This window comes from Prionailurus viverrinus, chromosome C2 (genome assembly GCF_022837055.1).
Source record: "Prionailurus viverrinus isolate Anna chromosome C2, UM_Priviv_1.0, whole genome shotgun sequence".
Taxonomy (NCBI): domain Eukaryota; kingdom Metazoa; phylum Chordata; class Mammalia; order Carnivora; family Felidae; genus Prionailurus; species Prionailurus viverrinus.
In genome coordinates, this window is record NC_062569.1 from 36,019,150 (window position 1) to 36,039,287 (window position 20,138).

At 43.4% G+C, this 20,138-nt stretch overlaps 1 protein-coding gene across 1 annotated transcript in view; it reads left to right on the forward strand.

Moving 5' to 3' along the window:
• Nucleotides 1-15,062, forward strand: part of CLSTN2 (calsyntenin 2) — a 605,822-nt gene extending 590,760 nt beyond the window's left edge. Inside the window, exons 13-17 of the mRNA XM_047876487.1 lie at nt 8,885-9,055; nt 9,529-9,674; nt 9,782-9,905; nt 10,576-10,760; nt 12,645-15,062. Coding sequence (XP_047732443.1) covers nt 8,885-9,055; nt 9,529-9,674; nt 9,782-9,905; nt 10,576-10,760; nt 12,645-12,848 — 830 coding nt within the window. The 3' untranslated portion in view covers nt 12,849-15,062. The remainder of the gene's footprint in view (nt 1-8,884; nt 9,056-9,528; nt 9,675-9,781; nt 9,906-10,575; nt 10,761-12,644) is intronic.
• The last annotated feature ends 5,076 nt before the right edge of the window (nt 15,063-20,138 follow it).

The window sequence follows — 20,138 nt, forward strand, 5'->3', positions numbered from 1 at the left end:
AGGCAGCCCTTCTTAGCTCACAAAAATAGATGGTGTCTTACCACTTGTCCTGGCAGGGCCATTTCCTAGTTATACTCCAAGGTGCATTCAGTCCTATGGTCTTCCGCCTTCCCCTCATTTGTAGCTACCATCAGACAGAAAAAGGAAGGGCTTGTGACCACCACGGTTGCAGGCTGTAACTGAGAGTGGCTGAATACACTAGGCCTGACACTGGCTGACGGGCAGTGGCTGGAAAAGCAATCACCTGGGTGTCTGTCTTATAAACTTGCTGTTTATGAGAGGTGTGGGCAGAGCATAGAGCCACGTGCCCAAGAGTTCTTATTGGTACTTTGTTTATCTTACTCTTATTGTGCCTAGAATAATTATTATGGGTGCCTTCAATAAGCAGGCTAATGGCATTTGCCACCAGGCCTCAGTGACCCACCCCGGCATCATCATCTGCCCCTACCGACTCCCTCCTCTTTGTGCTGTTTTGGTACCAAAGACAGGCAAGTTCCCCATGCCCACCCCTCTCCCTCACACCTCTGTGTTCTCACCTTTACTCATGCTCTAGCCTCTGCCTGGAAGGTCCCTCTCCCTTCCCATGTGTGTTACTCTCCCCCCCTCCCGCTCTGCTCCCTAGTCTGGGCTGGCTCTCCTGCTCTGTAAGCCTCCAATAACATGCTTCCCTGTAATGTACATGTGGGCTAGCCCTCAATGGCAGTTATCTGTTAATTAACCCAGACCAGGGGCTCCATGAGGGCTCCACCATGGCTGATTTGCCTAAATGCCTGAGCCCAGCATTAGGCCCAGCTCAGCCTAAATGCCTGAGTCCCTTCAGCACAGTGGGAATCCAGAGAAGTATAGACGCAAGATAGAACCTATAATGCAGTCATGAAAGAACAATGAGAAAATAGCCACATCATGCCCCCTACCTAGTGTGAGCAACCAGCCAGCCACATGGGGCAGTAGGAATAAGGATGACCTTAAGTGACCTGACAAGAAACTCACAAAAATCTCCAGAAACCTCGCAAAGGCCACTTGAAATACAGATACACATACACTATCATTAATGATGGGTCCTAAATGTATATTCATAGACTTTCAGATTTTGCCAGTGATCCATGAAACCATTGGGATTAACAAGCATTTAAAAATTAATCATATGAAATTATTTATAATAATGTATATCCAGTGAGAGCAAAAAGTATTTTTGGTATCACTAAAAAATTAAAATAGAAAATAATTATTTAAAATAATTCTCCCCTCTTTAGTAAATGCTTTTTAATTTCTATTTTCATAAATGTTTTATAATCCACAAAATATATTAGTCCACTTTATAAATAAATAACCATATTTAAATGATCTTGGTTCAGAAATTAAAAAAAAAAAAAGGCTGTGAAATCAAAAACACTTAGACTACTAGCCCAAAGATTATGAATTTATAAACCGTGGAATCAGAAAGTCATGGTTTCTGTACCAGCTTTTCCCCTACTATCTGTGTAAGCCTGGGCAGTCCACCCCACCCCTGAACCTTCCATCTCACCATTGGTGAAATAAGGATAATAATGGCACCCCCACTTAATATCTGTTAAGATTGTTTGCACAGTGCCTGATCCATAGCAAGCACTCCATAAATCCCACTTTTTTTTTTAAGCCAGTATAGTTAACATACAGTGTTCTGTTAATATCAGGTATACAATACATTGATTCAGCAATTCTATACACTACTCAGTGCTCATCATGATAAGTGCACTCTAATCTCCTTCACCTATTTCACCCATCCCCCCTCAGATAACCATCAGTTTGTTCTCTACAGTTAAGGGTCTGGTATTTTGGTTTGTCTCTTTTCTTCTTTGTTAGTTTGTTTCTTAAATTCCACGAGTGAAATCACACAGTATTTGTCTCTGACTTGCTGCACTTCAGGATCCATCCATGTTGTCATAAATGGCAAGATTTAATTCTTAGGTTGAATAATATTCCATAGTGTGTGAGTGTGTGTGTGTGTGTGTATGTGTGTGTGTATATGTATATGTATATATATATATATATATGTATATATATGTGTGTGTGTATATATATATATATATACACACACACACACACCACCTCTTCTTTATCCTTCCATGTAACAGTGGACACTTGGGTTGCTTCTGTAATTTGGCTATTGTAAATAATGCTTCAATAAAAGTAGGGTAGCATATGTCTTTTCAAATTAGTATTTATGTATTCTTTGTGTAAATACCCAATAGAATTACTAGATCATATGGTAATTCTATTTTTAATATTTTGAGGAACCTCTATACTGTTTTCCAGAGCAGCTGCACCAGTTTGCACTCCCACCAACAGTGTGCAAGGGTTCCTCTTCCTCCACATCCTTGCCAACAGTTGTTTTTTCTTGTGTTTACTTTAGCCATTCTGAGAGATGTGAGGTGATGTATCATTGCAGTTTTTATTTGCATTTCCCTGATAATTAGTGGTGATGTGCCTTTTTTCATGTGTCTAATGGGCCATCTGAATGTCTTCTTTGGAAGAAATGTTTGCTCATGTCTTCTGTCCATTTTTTTAATTGGATTATTTATTTTGGGGTATTGAGTTGTGTAAATTCTTTATATATTTTGGATACTAACCCTTTATCATTTGCAAATAACTTCTTCCATTCAGTACGTTGTCTTTTAGTTTTGATGATTGCTTCTTTTGCTATGCAGAAGCTTATTTCCATGTAGTCCCAATAGTTCATTTTTGCTTTTGGTTTCCCTTGTTTCAGGAGACATACCTAGAAAAATGGTCCTATAGCCATTGTCAGAGAGATAACTGCCTGTGCTCTCTTCTAGGATTTTTATGGTTTCCAAGTTTTATAGTTAGGTCCTTAGTCCATTTTGATTTCATTTTTGTCTATGGTGTTGGAAAGTGGTCCACTGTCATCCTTTTGCATATAGCCATCCAGTTTTCCAAATACCATTTGTTGAAGAGACCATCATTTTCCCAAAGTATAGTCTTGTCTCCTTTGTCACAGATTAATTGACTTATATGCATGGGTTCATTTCTGGGCTTTCTATTCTGTTCCATTGATCTATGCATCTATTCTGTGCCACTACCATACTGTTTTGATTACTACAGCTCTGTAGTATATCTCAAAATCTGGGATTGTGATACCTCCAGTTCTGTTCTTTTTTTTCAAGACTGCTTTGGCTATTTGGGGTCTTCTGTGATTTCATAAAAATTTTATGATTGTTCTGGTTCTAGTTCTGTTCTAATGCTGTTGGTATTTTGATAGAGATTGCATTAAATCTGTAGATTGCATTAAAATATAGTCATTTTAACATTTCTTCTTCCACTCCATGAGAATGGGATGTCTTTCCCTTTGTGTCATCTTCATTTCTTTCATCAGTGTTTTATAGTTTACAGAGTACAAGTCTTTCATCTCCTTGGTTAAGTTTATTGCTAGGTAGCTTATTATTTTTGGTGCAACTTTAAATGGGATTATTTTCTTAATTTCTTTTTCTGCTGCTTAATTGTGAGTGTATAGAAATTTCTGTTTGTTGATTTTGTATCCTGAGACCTTACTCAATTCCTTTATCAATTCTAGTAGTCTTTTGGTGGAGTCTATAGGGTTTTTTAGATACAGTATCATGTCATCTGCAAATAGTGAAAGTTTTACTTCTTCTTTACCAATATGGATTCCTTTTATGTCTTTTTGTTGTATGATTGCTGTGGCTAGGACTTCTCGTACTATGTTGGATAAAAGTGGTGAGAGTGGATATTCTTGTCTTCTTCCTGATCTTGGGGAAAAATCTCAGTTTTTCACCAATGAGTATGATGTTAGCTGTGGGTTTTTCATCTGTGGTCTTTATTATGTTGAGATATGTTCCCTCTAAACATACTTTGTGGAGGATTTTTATGATGAATGGAATTTTTACCTTGTCAAATGCTTTTTCTTCATCTATTGAAATGATCATATGTTTTTCATTTTTTCTCTTGTTGATGTGATGTTTGGTGTTGATTGTTTTGCAAATATTGAACTACCCTTGCATCCTGGGAATAAAACCAATTTGATCATGGTAAGTGATTTCTTTAATGTATTGTTGGATTCAGTTTGGTAATATTTTGTTAAGGATTTTTGCAACTATGTTCATCAGGGATATTGGCCTGTAGTTTTCCTTTTTGGTAGTGTCTTTATCTGGTTTGGGTATCAGGGTAATGCTGTTCTCAGAATGAATTTGGATGCTTTCCTTCTTTAATTTTTTGGAAGTTTGAGAAGAATATGTATTAACTCTTTAAATGTTTGGTAGAATTCACTTGTGAAGCCATCTGGTACTGGACTCTTGTTTTTTGGGAAGTATTTGATTACTGACTCAATTGCACTGCTAGTGATCAGTCTGTTCAAATTTTCTATTTCTTTCTGATTCCATTTGGGGAGATTATATGTTTACCCATTTCTTCTAGGTTGTCTAACTTGTTGGCATAGGATTTGTCATAATATTCTCTTATAAACCTTTGTATTTCTGTGGTGTTGGTTATTTCTCCTCTTTCATTTCTGATTGTTAGTCCTCTTTTTTTCTTTTAATGAGTCCAGCTAAAGGTTTATCAATTTTGTTCATCTTTTCAAAGAACCAGCTCCTGGTTTCACTGAGCTATCCTATTGCTTTTGCAGTTTCTATTTCATTTATTTCTGCTCTAATCTTTATTATTTCTTTGCTTCTACTGGTTTGGGGTTTTGTTTGTTGTTCTTTTTCTAGCTCCTTTAGGTGTAAGGTTGTTTGAGATTTTTCTTCCTGCTTGAGGCGAGCTTATGTTGCCATAAACTTCCCTTTTAGAACAGCTTTTGCTGCATCCCAAAGATTTTGGCCCATTATATTTTCATTTGTCTCTATGTATTTTTTTAAATTTCCTCTTGGATTTCTTGGTTGACCCTTTCATTGTTTACTAGAACATTCTAATAGCCTGCGTGTATTTGTGTTCTTTCCAGGTTTTTTCTTGTGGTTGCTTTCCAGATTCATAGCACTGTGTTTGGAAAAGATGCATGGTATGATTTTGATCTTTATGAATTTATTGAGACTTTATGACTTAATATATACTCTGGAAAATGTTCCAGGTGTAATAGAAAATGTTTATTCTGTTTTAGGATGCACTGTTCCGAATAGATCTATTAGATTCATCTGGCCCAATGTGTCATTCAAAGCCACTGTTTCCTTGTTGATTTTCTGTTTGGATGATCTGTCATTTATGTAAGTGGGGTGTTAAAGTCCCCTACTATTATTTTATTATTCTCAACTAATTGTGCTCACTTTGGCAGCACATATACTAATATTATTCTCCACTAATTCCTTTATGTTTGTTATTGGCTGCTTTATGTATTTGGGTGCTCTCATGTTGGATACATATTTACAATTGTTATATCTTCTTGTTGGATTGTCCCCTTTTTGATTATATAGTGTCCTTTGTCTCTTGTTACAGTCTTTGTTTTAAAGTCTATTTTGTCTGAGAGAAGTATTGCTACCCCAGCTTGCTTTCCACTTCTATTTACATGATAAATGCTTTTCCATCCCTTCATTTGCAGGCAGCATGTTTCTCTAGGTCTGAAATGAGTCTTTTGTAGGCAGCATACAGATGGGTCTTGTTTTTATTTGCTTATCCATTCCATCACCCTGTGTCTTTTTTAGGAGCATTTAGTCCATTTACATTTAATGTAATTATTGGTAAATATGTACTCTCTGCCATTTTGTTACTTGTTTTATAGTTGTTTTTGTAGTTCTTCTCTGTTCTGTTCTTGCTCTCTTCTCTCACGGTTGGTTGGCTTTAGTGATATGCTTGGATGCCATTCTTTTTATTTTTTACATATCTGTTCTGGTTTTTTTTGATTTGTGGTTACCAGTAGGTTTGTATATAACATCTTCTGCATTTAGCAATCTGTATTAAGTTAATGGTCCCTTATGTTTGAACCCATTCTTGACTCCTCTCCACCCCACCCCCCCATTTTAGGTACATGGTGTCATACTTTATACTCTTTTGTGAGTCCCTTGACTGATTTTTATAGACGTTTTTTACTGCTCTTGTGCTTCCTAAATTTCTTACTGCTACTTATGGTCTTTCCTTTTCACTCAGTGAATCCCCTTTCCCATTTCTTATAGTGCTGATTTAGTCACCATAAATTCATTTATGTTTTGTTTCCCTGGGAAACTCTTTCTCTCCTTCTATTCTTAATGATAGCCTTGCTAGATAGGGTATTCTTGGTTGCAAGGTTTTTTTCCCCTTTAGGCACTTTGAATATATCATGCCACTCCCTTCTGGCTTGCAAACTCTCTGCTGGAAAATCAGCTGATAGCTTATGGGGCTTCCTTTGTATCTGTTTTCTTTTTCTTGTTTTAAAAATTGTCACTACTTCTTGCCATTTTAATGATTGTATCTTGGTGTGGGCCTCCTTGGGTTGATTTTATTGGGGGCTCTCTGTACCTTCTGGATCTGTTTTTCCCCCCACATTTAGGAAGTTTTCAGGTATTATTTCTTTAAGCAAATTTTCTACCCCTTTTCTCTCTTCCCCTGGCATCCCTATAGTGTGAATGTTGTTATGCTTGATGGTGTCACAGAATTCTCCAAGTCTCCTTTCTCTTTCTGTCTCTCCCTCTCTCTCTCTCCCCTGTTCAGGTTTATTGCCTTCCATCACTCTGTCCTCCAGGTTGCTGAGCTCTTCTCCTTCTTCTAGTCTACTATTTATTTCATCTAGTGTATTTTTATTTTCAGCTATTGAGTTCTTCATCTCTGGTGATTTAGGTTTCCTCTTTGTTGAGGAACTCACTGAGGTCCTTTATGCTTCACCAGTCCAGTGAGTATCTCTATGACTATAACTTTAAATTCTGTATCACAGATATTAATCTTCTCATTTTTGTTTAGGTCTCTCGCTGTGATTTAGTCCTATTCTTTCATTTGGGACATATTCCTCTGTCTCATTTTGTCTAACCTTCTGTGTGTAAGCAATGTCAGCTATATGTACTGCTCTTGAAAGTAGTGGCCTTATGAAAAAGAGGTCCTATGGTGCCCTGCAGTGTCCCCTGTTGACTACAACCTGGCACTTCAGGAATGTCTCCTATGTGTGTTGTGTGTGCTCTACTGTTGTGGATAAGCTTTTGCCTTCATCACAGTAGTATCGCACTGCAGGGTTCTTTCCCTGTATTGGCCTCTAAGTAGCTTTTGTTAGTGGATGGGGCCTGCAGTTAGATCAGAGATCTTCCCCCAGCCTACTACTAGGGCTGTAGTCTGGCTGGTATGTGTGTTTATCATCCCGTTTTCCAAGGCCAGGAATCACTTTGGAGCAGTGCTAGTCCTTTTGGGGTTGCTTACACACTGCCAGGCTTGTGGCACTACTTTGGATGGGCTCCAGCCAAGGGCATTTTGGAGGGGGCCAGTCAGCAGAATTTGGGGCATGGCACTTGGTTTTAGCAAGGTTTATGTACATCTGCTATGTGAGGGGACATTTCTGTAGGTGAACCTGGGTGCAGTTGCACTGCTAGCAAGTTAGGTAGCATTTGTTGGTGCTGTGCTGGTTCCTGTAGGTGTCTGTGTATCTAGGCTGGGGAGCAGGGGAGGGAAATGGTGCCCACCAGCTCCTTTGTTCCTAAAGCAGTCTCCCAATGACCTCTGCCCCTCTGCACACACTTTGAGAATAAAAACAAATCTCCCTTCACTATACCCTGGGCATTTTTCAAACTGTTGCTTCTATATCTCCATGGGCTGTTGTGCTGGTTCTGGAAGGAGAGGGACAGAGTTTCCTCTCACCCTTTGGCTCCCCCAGAGCCAAACCCACTAATTTTTAATGTTCTAGGGGTTAAGCCAATTTTCAGAACTCATGAAATTATACCCAACTGGTTTTCAAAGCCAAATGGTATGGGGATTAATCTTCTCTGTGTAGGTTCCCCATCCCTGGGGTGCCTGGCATGAGCGTCTGTGTTTTTCCCCTATCTGTACCCATGGCATCCCTCCCTCCCATGGACTCGTTTAGCTCCTGAGTACATCTCTTCCCTTCCTATCCTCTTCCATGTGGCCTCTTCTCTACATTTAGTTTTGGAGTTTGTTGTGCCAGTCTTCAGATTATTTTCTGGGTTATTTACACTAATGTGGTGTTATCAAGGTATATCCCTGGGATCAAGTGAGCTTAGGGTCCTCCTACTCTGCCATCTTCCCCAGAAGTCCCAATCATTTTTAAGTTAGGACTGCCAACCTGTCCAGCATTCAAATATTCAGACATCCCTCTGGGAAATTTGTGGTCATAAAATCAGGCAACGATGGTTAAACTGACCAAAAGCTTGACAACTAACCAGTTTACTTAACCATTTGATTATATTAACAATGCTTCTCTCTTTGAACAATGTGTAGTGATATGCTCCATATGAGCCCCTGGGTTAGATACTGAGGAGTCATTCCTAAAAAACTAGTGCCTCTACCCTTGAAAAACCCAAGGTTTGTTGGGGGTCACAGACACATATACCATGCCGCCATGGGGAAAGCTAGGGAAGCATGGTAGAAAGGCACTTACCTTTTGCTTATGAAGCACCTAACTAGATGCCAGACACGATCTTCAATCCTCTCAAGACCCTCACTCTCCCTACAGATGAGGAAAGAGAGAGGTAGGTAGTTTCTCTAACATTATAAGCATCTCTGTAGCAGAGCTGGTATTCACGTATCTTTTGACTATGATTTTCGTGTTTCTCACACAAATCCATGCCCTCCAACCTCAGGGCCTACCTGGGCGTTCATCTGAGCAGTGAAGACAGTGGTTGGGATGGCACAGCCTCTTCTCCTGACCCAGCCTGACCCTGGGGTGTAGTCGCAAAGGAGGAAGATGACATACAAGGCCTGCTGTCTGAGTTGTCCTCATGCCTGTGTTTCCCATGTGTCTGTCTTCCCTCAGCCCCCAAATCAGCAGTCTTAGAAGAAATGCTCCATAACCTAGATTTCTGTGACATTTTGGTACTTGGAGGGGACCTGGACCCAAGACAGGAATGCTTAGAGCTCAACCACAGTGAGCTCCATCAGCGACACCTGGATGCCACTAACTCCACCGCAGGTTACTCCATCTATGGTAAGGCCACACTTGGCCCCTTCACCTGGTGGTGTCCTTTCAGAGCGCCTTCATGCGAGAGTCATGAGTGTGATGGCACTCTGGCACCTGTGGAATAGGGGTCATGTGGAGACTCTTGACCTCAGAGCATGGACTTAAAGTCCCTCCTTCCATGAATTACTCCAGTATCTTGAGGACCTGGCCCACATCTCATTCCTGGGAACATCTACACAAAGTAGGTGCATGCTTTATCTTATAATGTTTGATCTCAGCAAATATTATAGCAGCATTTGACAGACTGAGGCCAAACATTCTGGTCAGAGACCAATGTATTTGGAAATCCTGTGGGTCAGTTTAATTGGCTCCTTAGAACTTCTGTGCCTACTCATTGCCCTTAAGCATCTCAAAATTCAGGAGATTCACAAGTCTCAGCAGCCACAGCCTGTATCCCCCATCTTCTGCCTTCTTATGACAGGTGTGGTCTCTTGGCACAGGTGTGGGCTCCATGAGCCGCTATGAGCAGGTGCTGCATCACATCCGCTACCGCAACTGGCATCCAGCTTCCCTGGAGTCCCGACGGTTTAGAATCAAGTGCTCAGAACTCAATGGACGTTATACTAGCAATGAGTTCAACCTCGAGGTGAGTGAGCCCTGCTATCATTAGGGAATCTCACACCCACTTGTTCCTCATTTGTCTGGGCCCACCTGCCACTCTTGGTCAGCAGCACCTCTCCCTGCTCTTCCCAGGTCAGCATCCTCCATGAGGTCAGAGTGTCAGACAAGGAGCACGTCAGCCACCTTATTGTGCAGCCTCCCTTCCTACAGTCTGTCCACCACCCCGAGTCCCGGAGTAGCATCCAGCGCAGTTCAGGTAGGTGGCCTTGGAGGAAGGACCTCAGGATACCAGGTGGTCACTGTGATTGAAGACCACCCACTAACAGGTATGTTGCAGGAGCTACAGGTACCCAGAAATGGGAAAGCTGGGAGCCCTACCTCTCAGATACTCACAGTCTCAGTAAGTGGCCAGTCAGGGAAAGAAGTTACACACAACATATCATAACAGAGTTAGTACAGAGTACTAGGGTGAAATCTTCCAAGTCTTTTAGGCCTCAGAGCCACATCCTGTGTGAAGCTTTCCATGAACCCCTTCATATGCTCACACACATGCATATGTACACCATATTGGGGTCTCCCACCCTTATTTCTGTTCTAGTCTTGCCATTTATATTACTGTCTGGTGGGCCCTCCATCCTTATGAAATTCCACAGTCACCTGCCTGTCAGTGGACCCTGCCCTAGAGTTTGAGGGGGAAAGCCAGAGATAGAATTTACATCAGTTATTTCATTTACTTCCCACAATTACCCATTGTATAGATGAAGAAAATAAAGCCCAGACAGGGTAAGGAGCTGGTCCAGAGTTCTACAGCTGAGAAATGGTAGAGCAGATTTTAACCTACACATGGATGTTTCATTCACACACCATCCCAAGACTGAGCTAGTCCTTCCGTTCACCATGTCACGTGGATTCCTTCCTTGTTCCAGTGGTCCCAAGCATCGCCACAGTGGTCATCATCATCTCCGTGTGCATGCTGGTGTTTGTCGTGGCCATGGGCGTGTACCGGGTCCGGATCGCCCACCAGCACTTCACCCAGGAGACTGAGGCTGCCAAGGAGGCGGAGATGGATTGGGACGACTCTGCGCTCACTATCACAGTCAACCCCATGGAGGTGATCCCCGTGCAGGGGCTGGGATCTTGGGGCAGGATGCTTCCCCTCCACCAGCTCCACCTTTCCTGTGCTGGAAGCCCTGCCCCAACTAGCCCAGCCCCACTGACCCTTCCCTTTTCTGAGCACCTCCAGCCCACGCAACCTGCATGGACCATACTTTCCTACCAGCTGCATTCACTGATTAAAAACGTGTGAATCGCTCTCACCCCTACAAACAGAACCAGACATTTCTTAAGACAAGCAGCCATGTGGTGTCTATCCCTTGCCTCCCCCATAGTATTTAACTCAGAGCTGACTAACACTTAAAAACTGAGTATTGAATTTTTGATTAACAGTGTAAATTAGATGGCTTTGCTCCATACTGCCTGCAGAGCTCATGTAAAGGTTCAGAACAGGTTAAAACAAAAATATAACATCAATACTTGCCATTCAGTGAGGCCCCATTATACCAGACACTGCATAAGGAGCTCTGTATATACCACCTCATTTAATCTTCACAGCCCTCTGTGAAGTAGGAGTCCTCATCCTCACCAAGGTGGGAACCAACTCTGAGAGGAAAGTAAAAGTGCTCAAACTTATACAGCTGGTAATGGCATTGCCAATATTCAACTCAAGGTTACCAGATCCTAACATTCATAACTTTCAGTTAGCCAGCAACCTCCAGCATCCACCCATGAGGGTCTAAGACCCCAGCTCTGGACATACAAATATCAAAGTACCTTTTGGTCTGCCCATGGGCCCTGGGTGCTAGAGGCAGGAGCAGGGAGGCAGGGGAAGATCAGGAAAAGTCACTGAGAAATGAAGATTCTCCCAGTTTGGTCCTCAGCGTCCCCCTAAGTTGGCCTCATGCTCCAATTTCATGCTCCAATTTCAGCCAGAGTCCCAGTGCAGCTCAGCTTCTTCTAGCACAGGGTGTAGGTATAATGCTGAGTGCACCACTCACAGGAACACAAGCATCTCCCCCTCAGAGAGCTGAGCCTCAGGTGTGGCAAATAAACCACTCTGCCTAGAACAATCTGAGTACCAGGCAAGAGTGTTCTTACCGAGGGCTAACCTGCTGATTCCAATGGTCAGTGAAGCATGAGTAGGGAGATCCACTGAGGCTCAAGTATTCAGGAAAGATTTCCTGGAGGAGGTTAGCTTGAGAGAGGCCTTGAAGAATGGGGGCAGGGGGCAAAGTAGAAGGGAAGCCACTCCAGGGAGGGGACACAATCACACAACAGCAAACATCAACTCAAAACATAAATCCAAAACTAAGATTTTGCTAGAATCACCAAAAAGCTGGCCAGGAGGGTAGGGGGAATGGAACTGGAAAAGAGTGGGGTTGAGTTTGAGGACACAAGTCTCAGAAGGTGAGGGAAGGCATGGAAAATGAGGACCATGGTCCTTCCCAAAGGAGTATTTCGGAGGGGCAGTACACCTGAGTCTTGGCTTAAAAGACGACCTGCTCCCAGAGAATATAATCTCACCTGGGAACAGGCCGTAAGCTTAAATGCCATTATCTCCTGGAAAAGCAAACACTTAAGGCTTGGAAAGTTCCATATAGACAGGCTTCAGAAATGCCAGAAAGCAAACCTTGGCATAAAAAGCTCATTAAATGATGGAAGGGATGGGCTTCAATGTCTTGTGTTTAAAACACACAATTTACCTTGAGTGCAGACCTTAGAATTTGCTATTTCTTCGCTGTCCTTAGCCCTCCCATTTCCCTTTCACCAGAGGACTGCCCATCCAGGAGGCAGATCTCCAGGCCCAAGGATTTAGCATGAAGGGAAAGGAATTCAAGGGGCCCAAAATATTCCCTTAGTGGAGGAAGAAACGTTTAGGTTCCAAAGCAGCTTTTGCTCAGCCCCTGATGAGCATATACCTTCTCTCCCTGACATCCAGAAACATGAAGAACCAGGGCATGGAGAAGAAGAGACTGAGGAGGAAGAGGAGGAAGAAGTAGAGGAAGACGTGAGCTCCAGCAGCAGTGACTCAGAGGACAGCGAAGAGGAAGAGGAGGAGGAAGGGATGGGCAGGGGCAGACATGGGCAGAGTGGAGCCAGGCAAGCCCAGCTGGAGTGGGACGACTCCGCCCTTCCCTACTAGTGCCCAGCTGTTTGCGCCCACCCACGTGTCCCTTTTGTAAGCCTCACCCCAGTGTACACCTAAGTCTATCACATGTCGCCTCTGATTTCTAGGACAGGTCTGGGCAGGCCCTCCCCAGTGTCCTGGAAGCCACCCGTTATGCCTTGGGCACTCCCTATGTCCCAGCCCCAGGGTAGTTCCAAGAAGCCCAGGGTCATTAGTGGAGACTTCAAGGTGGACTTTGTCCTGTAGCCCTCACTTTTCCTGCCCTGGGCTCACCCAGCATCCTGCCGGCCAATCTGCAGAGTTCTGCCATTGCTTTTCTCTGCAGGGAAGAAAGTAAGCCTTTATGTCACTCACCTCCCCCGGGTTCCCCATGGCCAGGGACCTTGGGTTCCAGCTCACTGTGCGTGTACCTGACCCAGTCTCCTCTTCCACACAGACCAGCAGGTTCTCTTTACCTGACTCTTCAGGTGGCTTCACACAGGCAAGGTGGTCAGACTTCACACACAAGAGGTCTCAGTCCTTAACACTTTAAAGGAAAATCCTTGTTGAGGCAAAATTAAATGTATAGGGAAAGGTTCACACATAGGCGAGTGCACACCCACATGCAAACATACACCCTCCCCAGTTTGGAGAACCTTTCCCCTTTATCCTTTTGGAGGCCACATAAAGCTTAGATGAAAAGTCCAAAACCAAGAATAGGTCCTTGACCACAGCAGGGCCTGAACCCCAGCCAAAGCTATCTGCAAACCTACCTGCCTTGGTGCCCTGCTGGGGGCTGCCACCACAGGACATTGCAGAAACCAGGAAGCACGCCCCAGAGGCACTGCCCCAGGCGACAGCATGACAAGCCTGCAGCCAGGGACCAGAAGGAAAGGCTGATGAGATGAGCAGCTAGGCGTCATGGTGGGCACAGATCTGGGGGACAGGGGTGAACGGTGTCTCCTGAGCCAGAGGTTAAGAAGGGTCTCAGCATCTAGTCTTAGGGTCCCTCATCACCTGTCTCACACTGTTTTTCCTCTTAAAAAAATACATTCCTCTTGGATGTATTAGGACAAGCATGAACTGTGCTGGATCTAAAATGAAAAGTTTGGGGATCTGAATGCTAGGAATTAGAAGCATATCTGTGATAGTAACAGCCGCTGCTTTATTCTCATAAAAGGAGCAACACTTCGGGTGGAGGGCAAATAGATCTGAAAACCTAATTTCTTTCTTTCTTCTTATTTTAATAAGAAAATCTTTTCCACCTCCATCCTAATGTGGACACCTCATGACAAGAACTGTTGCTATAGTAACTCATCTGTGCTCTTTTGTGACCAAGAGAATAGCAGGCAAGAAACAGGACCATCCTAGGACTTCCACGAGGCTCTGAGACCATCTTTGTTTTGAATGTCTCTGGCTTTGTCCTCAGTATGTACAATCTGTCCCCATCCTCCTGCAGTCCCTACCCCATCCCATATTGGCATAGGCACAGAGCTGGCCCCTAGTCACAATGGCATTCAGGTTCAAAAGAAGAGAATCTGTTCGTTTTATTCACCATGTCACCAAAACAGAGCATAAGGGGGACCATCATCAGTGTCTTCCACCCAGTGAGGATCCGTGATAGGCCTTTGCAAAATTCTGATTCAAGAAAACTACCTTAAGTGGCTTTTTCCACCACTAAAAGTGGTTTTTGCAGATCTGTTCCCTCCTTTGAGCCTCACAATAATTATATCAGGGAGTTGGGATATCTATTGTCAGGAACATTTCCCTTACGAGTAAACTGAGGTTCAGAGATTGAACATCTTGTTCAGAGTCATTCAGAGGCATAGACAAGACTAGACTCCCCACCTTCCACTCTTGGTCCAGTGCCCACCACCCTGCTTCTACTTATATTCATATTTATGCCGCTAACAGGCATTGCTGAGGACCTACTGTGTGCTAAGCACTCAGCCAGCAATGATGGGACATGATAAAGCTGAGTGAGATGAGCTCCTCCCCCTCAGAGACATAAAAGTTGCAAAGGAGAAACAAATACGCATAGAAATTATACAAGAGACCAACATAGAGTGGGGAGAGAAGTCACAGGAAGAAGAGGAACACAATCACAAGTGCTCTTGTCTTTTCCCTCTTAGGGAAAAATGAAGGGAGAAGTTTGGAATTTTATATTCATTGAATGGAAATAGACACATCTGTGAATTCTCCCAACCAAAAAAAAAAAAAAACCCCTTTTCTATCAGGCTGTCTGCACGTCTACAATGAGAAAATAGGTAACGCTGCTTAGCCCTCCCAATTCCCTTAAAAAATGCTCCAGTTGGGCATTTAGGAGCTAACAGAATTCTCCCAAAATTATGGCAGTAAAAGCCAAATTTATGGTTTAAAACTAAACTTTTGTTATTCATAAGATAATTTGTTTTTACTGTTTCAAGTTTTTATATAAATTCTAGGTAGTTAACATTTAGTGTAATATTAGCTTCAGGAGAATTTAGTGATTCATCACTTACATACCACACCCAGTGCTCATCACAACAAATTCTTTTTAATTGGATTTCCATTTAAAACATTAAGTCTGGTTTTCGTAAGAGCACCTTGCTCAGTATGTTCGGATTGGTTGGGGTGGGAAGGTGTTCCTCATGTCCTGTGGCTGTCTCCAATTTCTGCATCACTTACTCAAGGTTGAGTGAGCTATTTGGGGCATACATCAGGGAGGGTATGGGAGAAGCAGGTCAAAGTGGCATTTGGCTAGGGTAGCAGAGTTCAATCATCTGTGACTAGATTGACAGAGGGAAACAAGGGGAACAACACATCAGGACCCTCTCCATCAACTCCTATTGTAGGAGGTCACACTGCATGTCAGCTCCACAAGTGAAACACTTGATGCTGCTAGATCAACGGATGTTTATCACATCCCATGCCCTACTCATCACCATGGATGAGAACAAAGAGGAATGGTTATATAAAAGGAGCAAAAGCATCAGGTGGTATTCAGGTGAGTGGCAAGTAATGTCACTTGCCCTCTACCAGATATTCTAATTACGAGTGAAAAATGTCACTAATCGGCCCAGCATTTTCCAGACTCCATATGCTGGTATCAGGGAACCAGAACTCCCAGATGGCCCAGACGCCATGCAGCCTGGCATCTAGACAGCAGCAGCAGCAGATGCAGGCTCAGACCCCAGAGGAACAGCTGACCAATCTGGCCACAGGCCAGACCATTGTTTATCTTGCCAAGAGGATGACCAGATTCTGTTCTCTGGAGCTGGAAAATAGGCTAAAACCTCTCAAGTGATTCAGGTGACAGGGAGGAAGAGGAGGTTGAAATGGAAAAAGCCAGTATAGACTGAGTTGCCTCAATGGAGTAAAGGAATCAACCAGTTGGTCACCTGTCTTAAAGAATACTGAAAGTATATTCTAGTAAGTTAATCAAATCCTTTAAGTCTGACCAAGGCCCAAATTTATGTAGATAACAAAAATGTGATTTTAGTGGGATCTTAGTTCATTACCACTTTCTTGAATGTTCTTCATCATCCTATCAAGCAAAGTTTAGACCACACATCTCTGCAGGTAACAAGAGCTGTACCTTGTGGACATGGACCCTCCAGGGAGAGGGCTCCTGGTGGGAAGCAATGTCCTCCGTGCCTGTACATACAGCAGATGTCGGCAAACTCTATCTGTAAAGAGCCAGATAGTAAATATTTTGTACTTTGCAAGGCCATATTGTCTCTGTTGCAAGTATTCAACTCTTCCACCATAACATGAAACAAGCCACAGACAATACATAAACCAATGGATATGGTATGTTCCAAAGAAAATTATTTATGAATACTAAAAAAGCCGACCATTTGAATTCATATTTTTACATATCATGAAATTTTATTATTTTTTTTTTTTTTACTTTCAACCTTTTAAAATTGAAAAACTCTGCTGAGCCCATGGGCCATACAAAACCCAGCAGCCAGCCAGATGTGGTCTGCGGGCTTTAACTTACACACCTCTATCATACGTTCATGAAAAGCAGTCCTCCATTTGCCAAGGAAAAGAAAATTGCTGTCTTAGACTCTTCTTTCAACTACCCAGGGGCCTTTGCCTCCAAAATGAACAGCAACTCCATAGCCCTTAATTAAGCTGTTTTAAATGTCCATGTCCCAGCGAGGAAATGACAACAACCAAAAAACAAAACAAAACAAAAACAAAAAACACCTGTTACTGGTGGAATTGACTCAAACACAGGCAATCATTCATCATTCATCGAGAACTCCAAGCTCTGGGTCCAGGAACTGACTGACCACTGAGCACTAACCCCCTAGAGCTCAGGGTCAATTCCCAGGAGCAGCACCTTCCCTACACGACTCAGCCCATAATGATTTCTAAGCAGGAGTGTTCATTATCTCAGACTGATTTCCATTTTATCCCTGCTCATGCCATTGCTCTAAAAATGATCCTAAAGACTGTTGACTGAATCAATAGCAACATAATCAGTAGAAAGCCCTACCCAGCACATTTCAAAATTAGCAGTCTACTTGGCTCTATGATTCAATGTTAGCAAGAGGAAGAAAAGAGGACTTTTTAACCATACTCTCATTGAAATTAACCAAATCAGTTTTACAAAAAAATCGAGGGAGTGAGTTTAATTCTTTGAAATAATTTACGAGTGAAAAGTAGATGATTTTTAGGTACAGTCATTCTCGGGCCTTTGGGGGATCTCCAAAGCCCCTGCAAAATACTTTGGAGGCCTATGGATGGTATAGGTTCCTCTATCTGCATCAGACTTTTATCGAGGCTGACAAGCCAAAGCCCTTGGCACAATTTAATTTTCATGTAATCACTTTCTGCTGCCCTACTCTAGGCAAAGGAAATGAGCAGTCAAAGTTTTGAAGTCTACTCCAGACCTTCATTTCCCTGCCTTTATTTACTTTATAAATTTATTCTGTACCTACTTTATAGATCTTGCTCTAGTTTTCCATTTGGCACCAACTACAAAGGAGTGTTGGCTTTATAAGGGCTATGGGCTAGATGTCGAACTTGACTCTCTCCCAGGAAGACACAAAGAGACACAAGAAGTTACCTCCACCAGCACCCCAGAAAGCAATCAAACATTCCCTGGATGCCATTAGCGAACAGATGGGATTCTGTGTTTGCAGCTATGTTCAGTGTAGTTCAGCAAATCCTTGTTGAGCACCCATGGTGTGCCAGGCCCTGTGCCAGAAACAGGGAATGGTGAATGAATGAGGCACGGCCCTGCCCAGGAGGGTCTCCCGGTCTCATGAGCTGTTGGCATGCTTCCCTTCCAGCAGCAGACAGGAGCTGCTGGAGGCTGTCTGAGAGCAGTTGGGAAGTTGAGATGCAGACAGAAGTTTGCAGTTGGGGGATGTGGGTAACTTGCTTTTGCAGTTCTCCATCCTAAGATAGATGGTAGGTGTGATTCTGAGAGCCCTGACACACATTGCCAAGGCAAGAGAGGAGGAGATATCTAGGGAAGCAGGCAATGCCCCAACCTGACCCAGGTCACGTATGGATGAAAGCCAGTCACCCTGCCCATCAGGTAGATATCACGTGGCCGTTGATCTGAGGTTCAAAACTAGGCCAAAGGAAGTTCTTAAGTATGAACAACAGGATGAATTCTTAAGCATGAATACCTGGAAAGTAACCCAGCTATAGAGGCTGGTATGTGCCAAGTTCCAAAGGCATGAAAAGCCTGATGTGAGGGAGTATCCCTGAGGCCTGAAGTCAGAGCTGAGGAGGGAAGAAGGCCCTAACCTTTCAGGACCAGATAAGGGGCCACAGGACACTATAGAGCAGAGGTCCTCAAGGTGCATCCCTGGACTAGAGCATCACCTGAGGATGAATGAGAAATGCAAAATCTTGGGATCCACCTGAGAGCTACTACACCACAAACCAGGGATAGAGCCCAGCTGTTTATGTTTTAAGGCTCTCTGTTCCTGATGCACACTAAGGTTTGAAAACTGATATAGAGCATGAGAGTGACTTCCACGGCACTGGGAAAGGAGGACTAACAGGATGAGAGACTCAATCACAAGTGTAGAAGCCAGAGGGCTAAAGGAGACTTCCCCCATGAAGCCTCCAGGGCCCTCTAGACTCTAGTCCATAGTACCTTGAATCAGTGATTTCAAGGAACCTTAAGCCTAGTACCAACTCCACTCCTCCCATGGGGCAGGAGCCTCCTCCTGCTGGTCTGACCCCTTTCATCCTGAGAGAGACACAGTCCAGGAGAGGCTACAGTGAGGTCACCTATCCCTAGGGAGGCTGCCTTCCAGAGTCCCATAGATAAGCAGCCCCCTGAAGGGCCATATTTTAGGGGAAATGACTAAACCGTAGCAGTGTCCTTACATCGCCAGGAGAACTGGCCCCCACACAGCCTCTATGCTGTGGAGCCACCAGGGCTATATAGTGGAGTTGGGTCATCTAAGGACACTGCCAGATTACTGCAGTGCTGCTCCATATGTAATGGGACCAGGGCATGCAGCATCACAATCCAAACATAAAATTGGACAGAGAATGAATGGCTTTTCTTGGAAGGGCAGTAACTCATTGTGGAGGATACTAAATGTAGGAAGCAAAACCCAAAAACAAACCTGCAGCATTCTCTACAGACATAATCTGTGTTGGCCTTGGCATCTCCAAGGCCTGCAAATGTACCAATCTCCACCAATTCCCTTTTCCCCCACCTCTCAGAAGCCTGAGGTCTGCTGATTATTGATTTAGGTTTTTGATTCATGGCTTAAACTCTGTAAAGGTATACAACTTTTTTGGGAGAAATTAGTTGGCACTCTATCGGTCATTTACACCTACATGTGGTGCAGAATCTCCTCATAGAAGGATTACTGACACTAAAAGTCAGAGGACCTGGGCACTGGGTCTTGGGGTAGAAGTTCAGAGGAGGAATGGGCTGGAAGGGAACCCAGACATGCGGTCATGGATAACATGCCCCTGCTGCTTAGTTCCTAAGAACCCACTTCCCTCTTGACCAGAGGCACATTCCTGGTACCATCAGCCATGTCCTTACTGAATCTTCCCAAATGCCCTAAAGGATATCTCTATCCCAGTTTGTGGAAACATCTTCTGATTAAATGCCCAACCAATCCCCTGAGACTACAGTGATCATATCAAGAGCAACCATTGCTAACACCTTATATTACACTAAAAAGAACCAGTGGAGTTTTCCAGTTGTTTGTGAGAGGCATGGCAGGGAGCAATCGCAAGACGTATCCATGTCACTTAGGTCTAGAAGAACTTTCTTTACAGCCTGGCCTCTCTTCGTGAATTCTCTGATTTGACATCTCTCTCCCAAGACCTTAAGACAATTTTGTT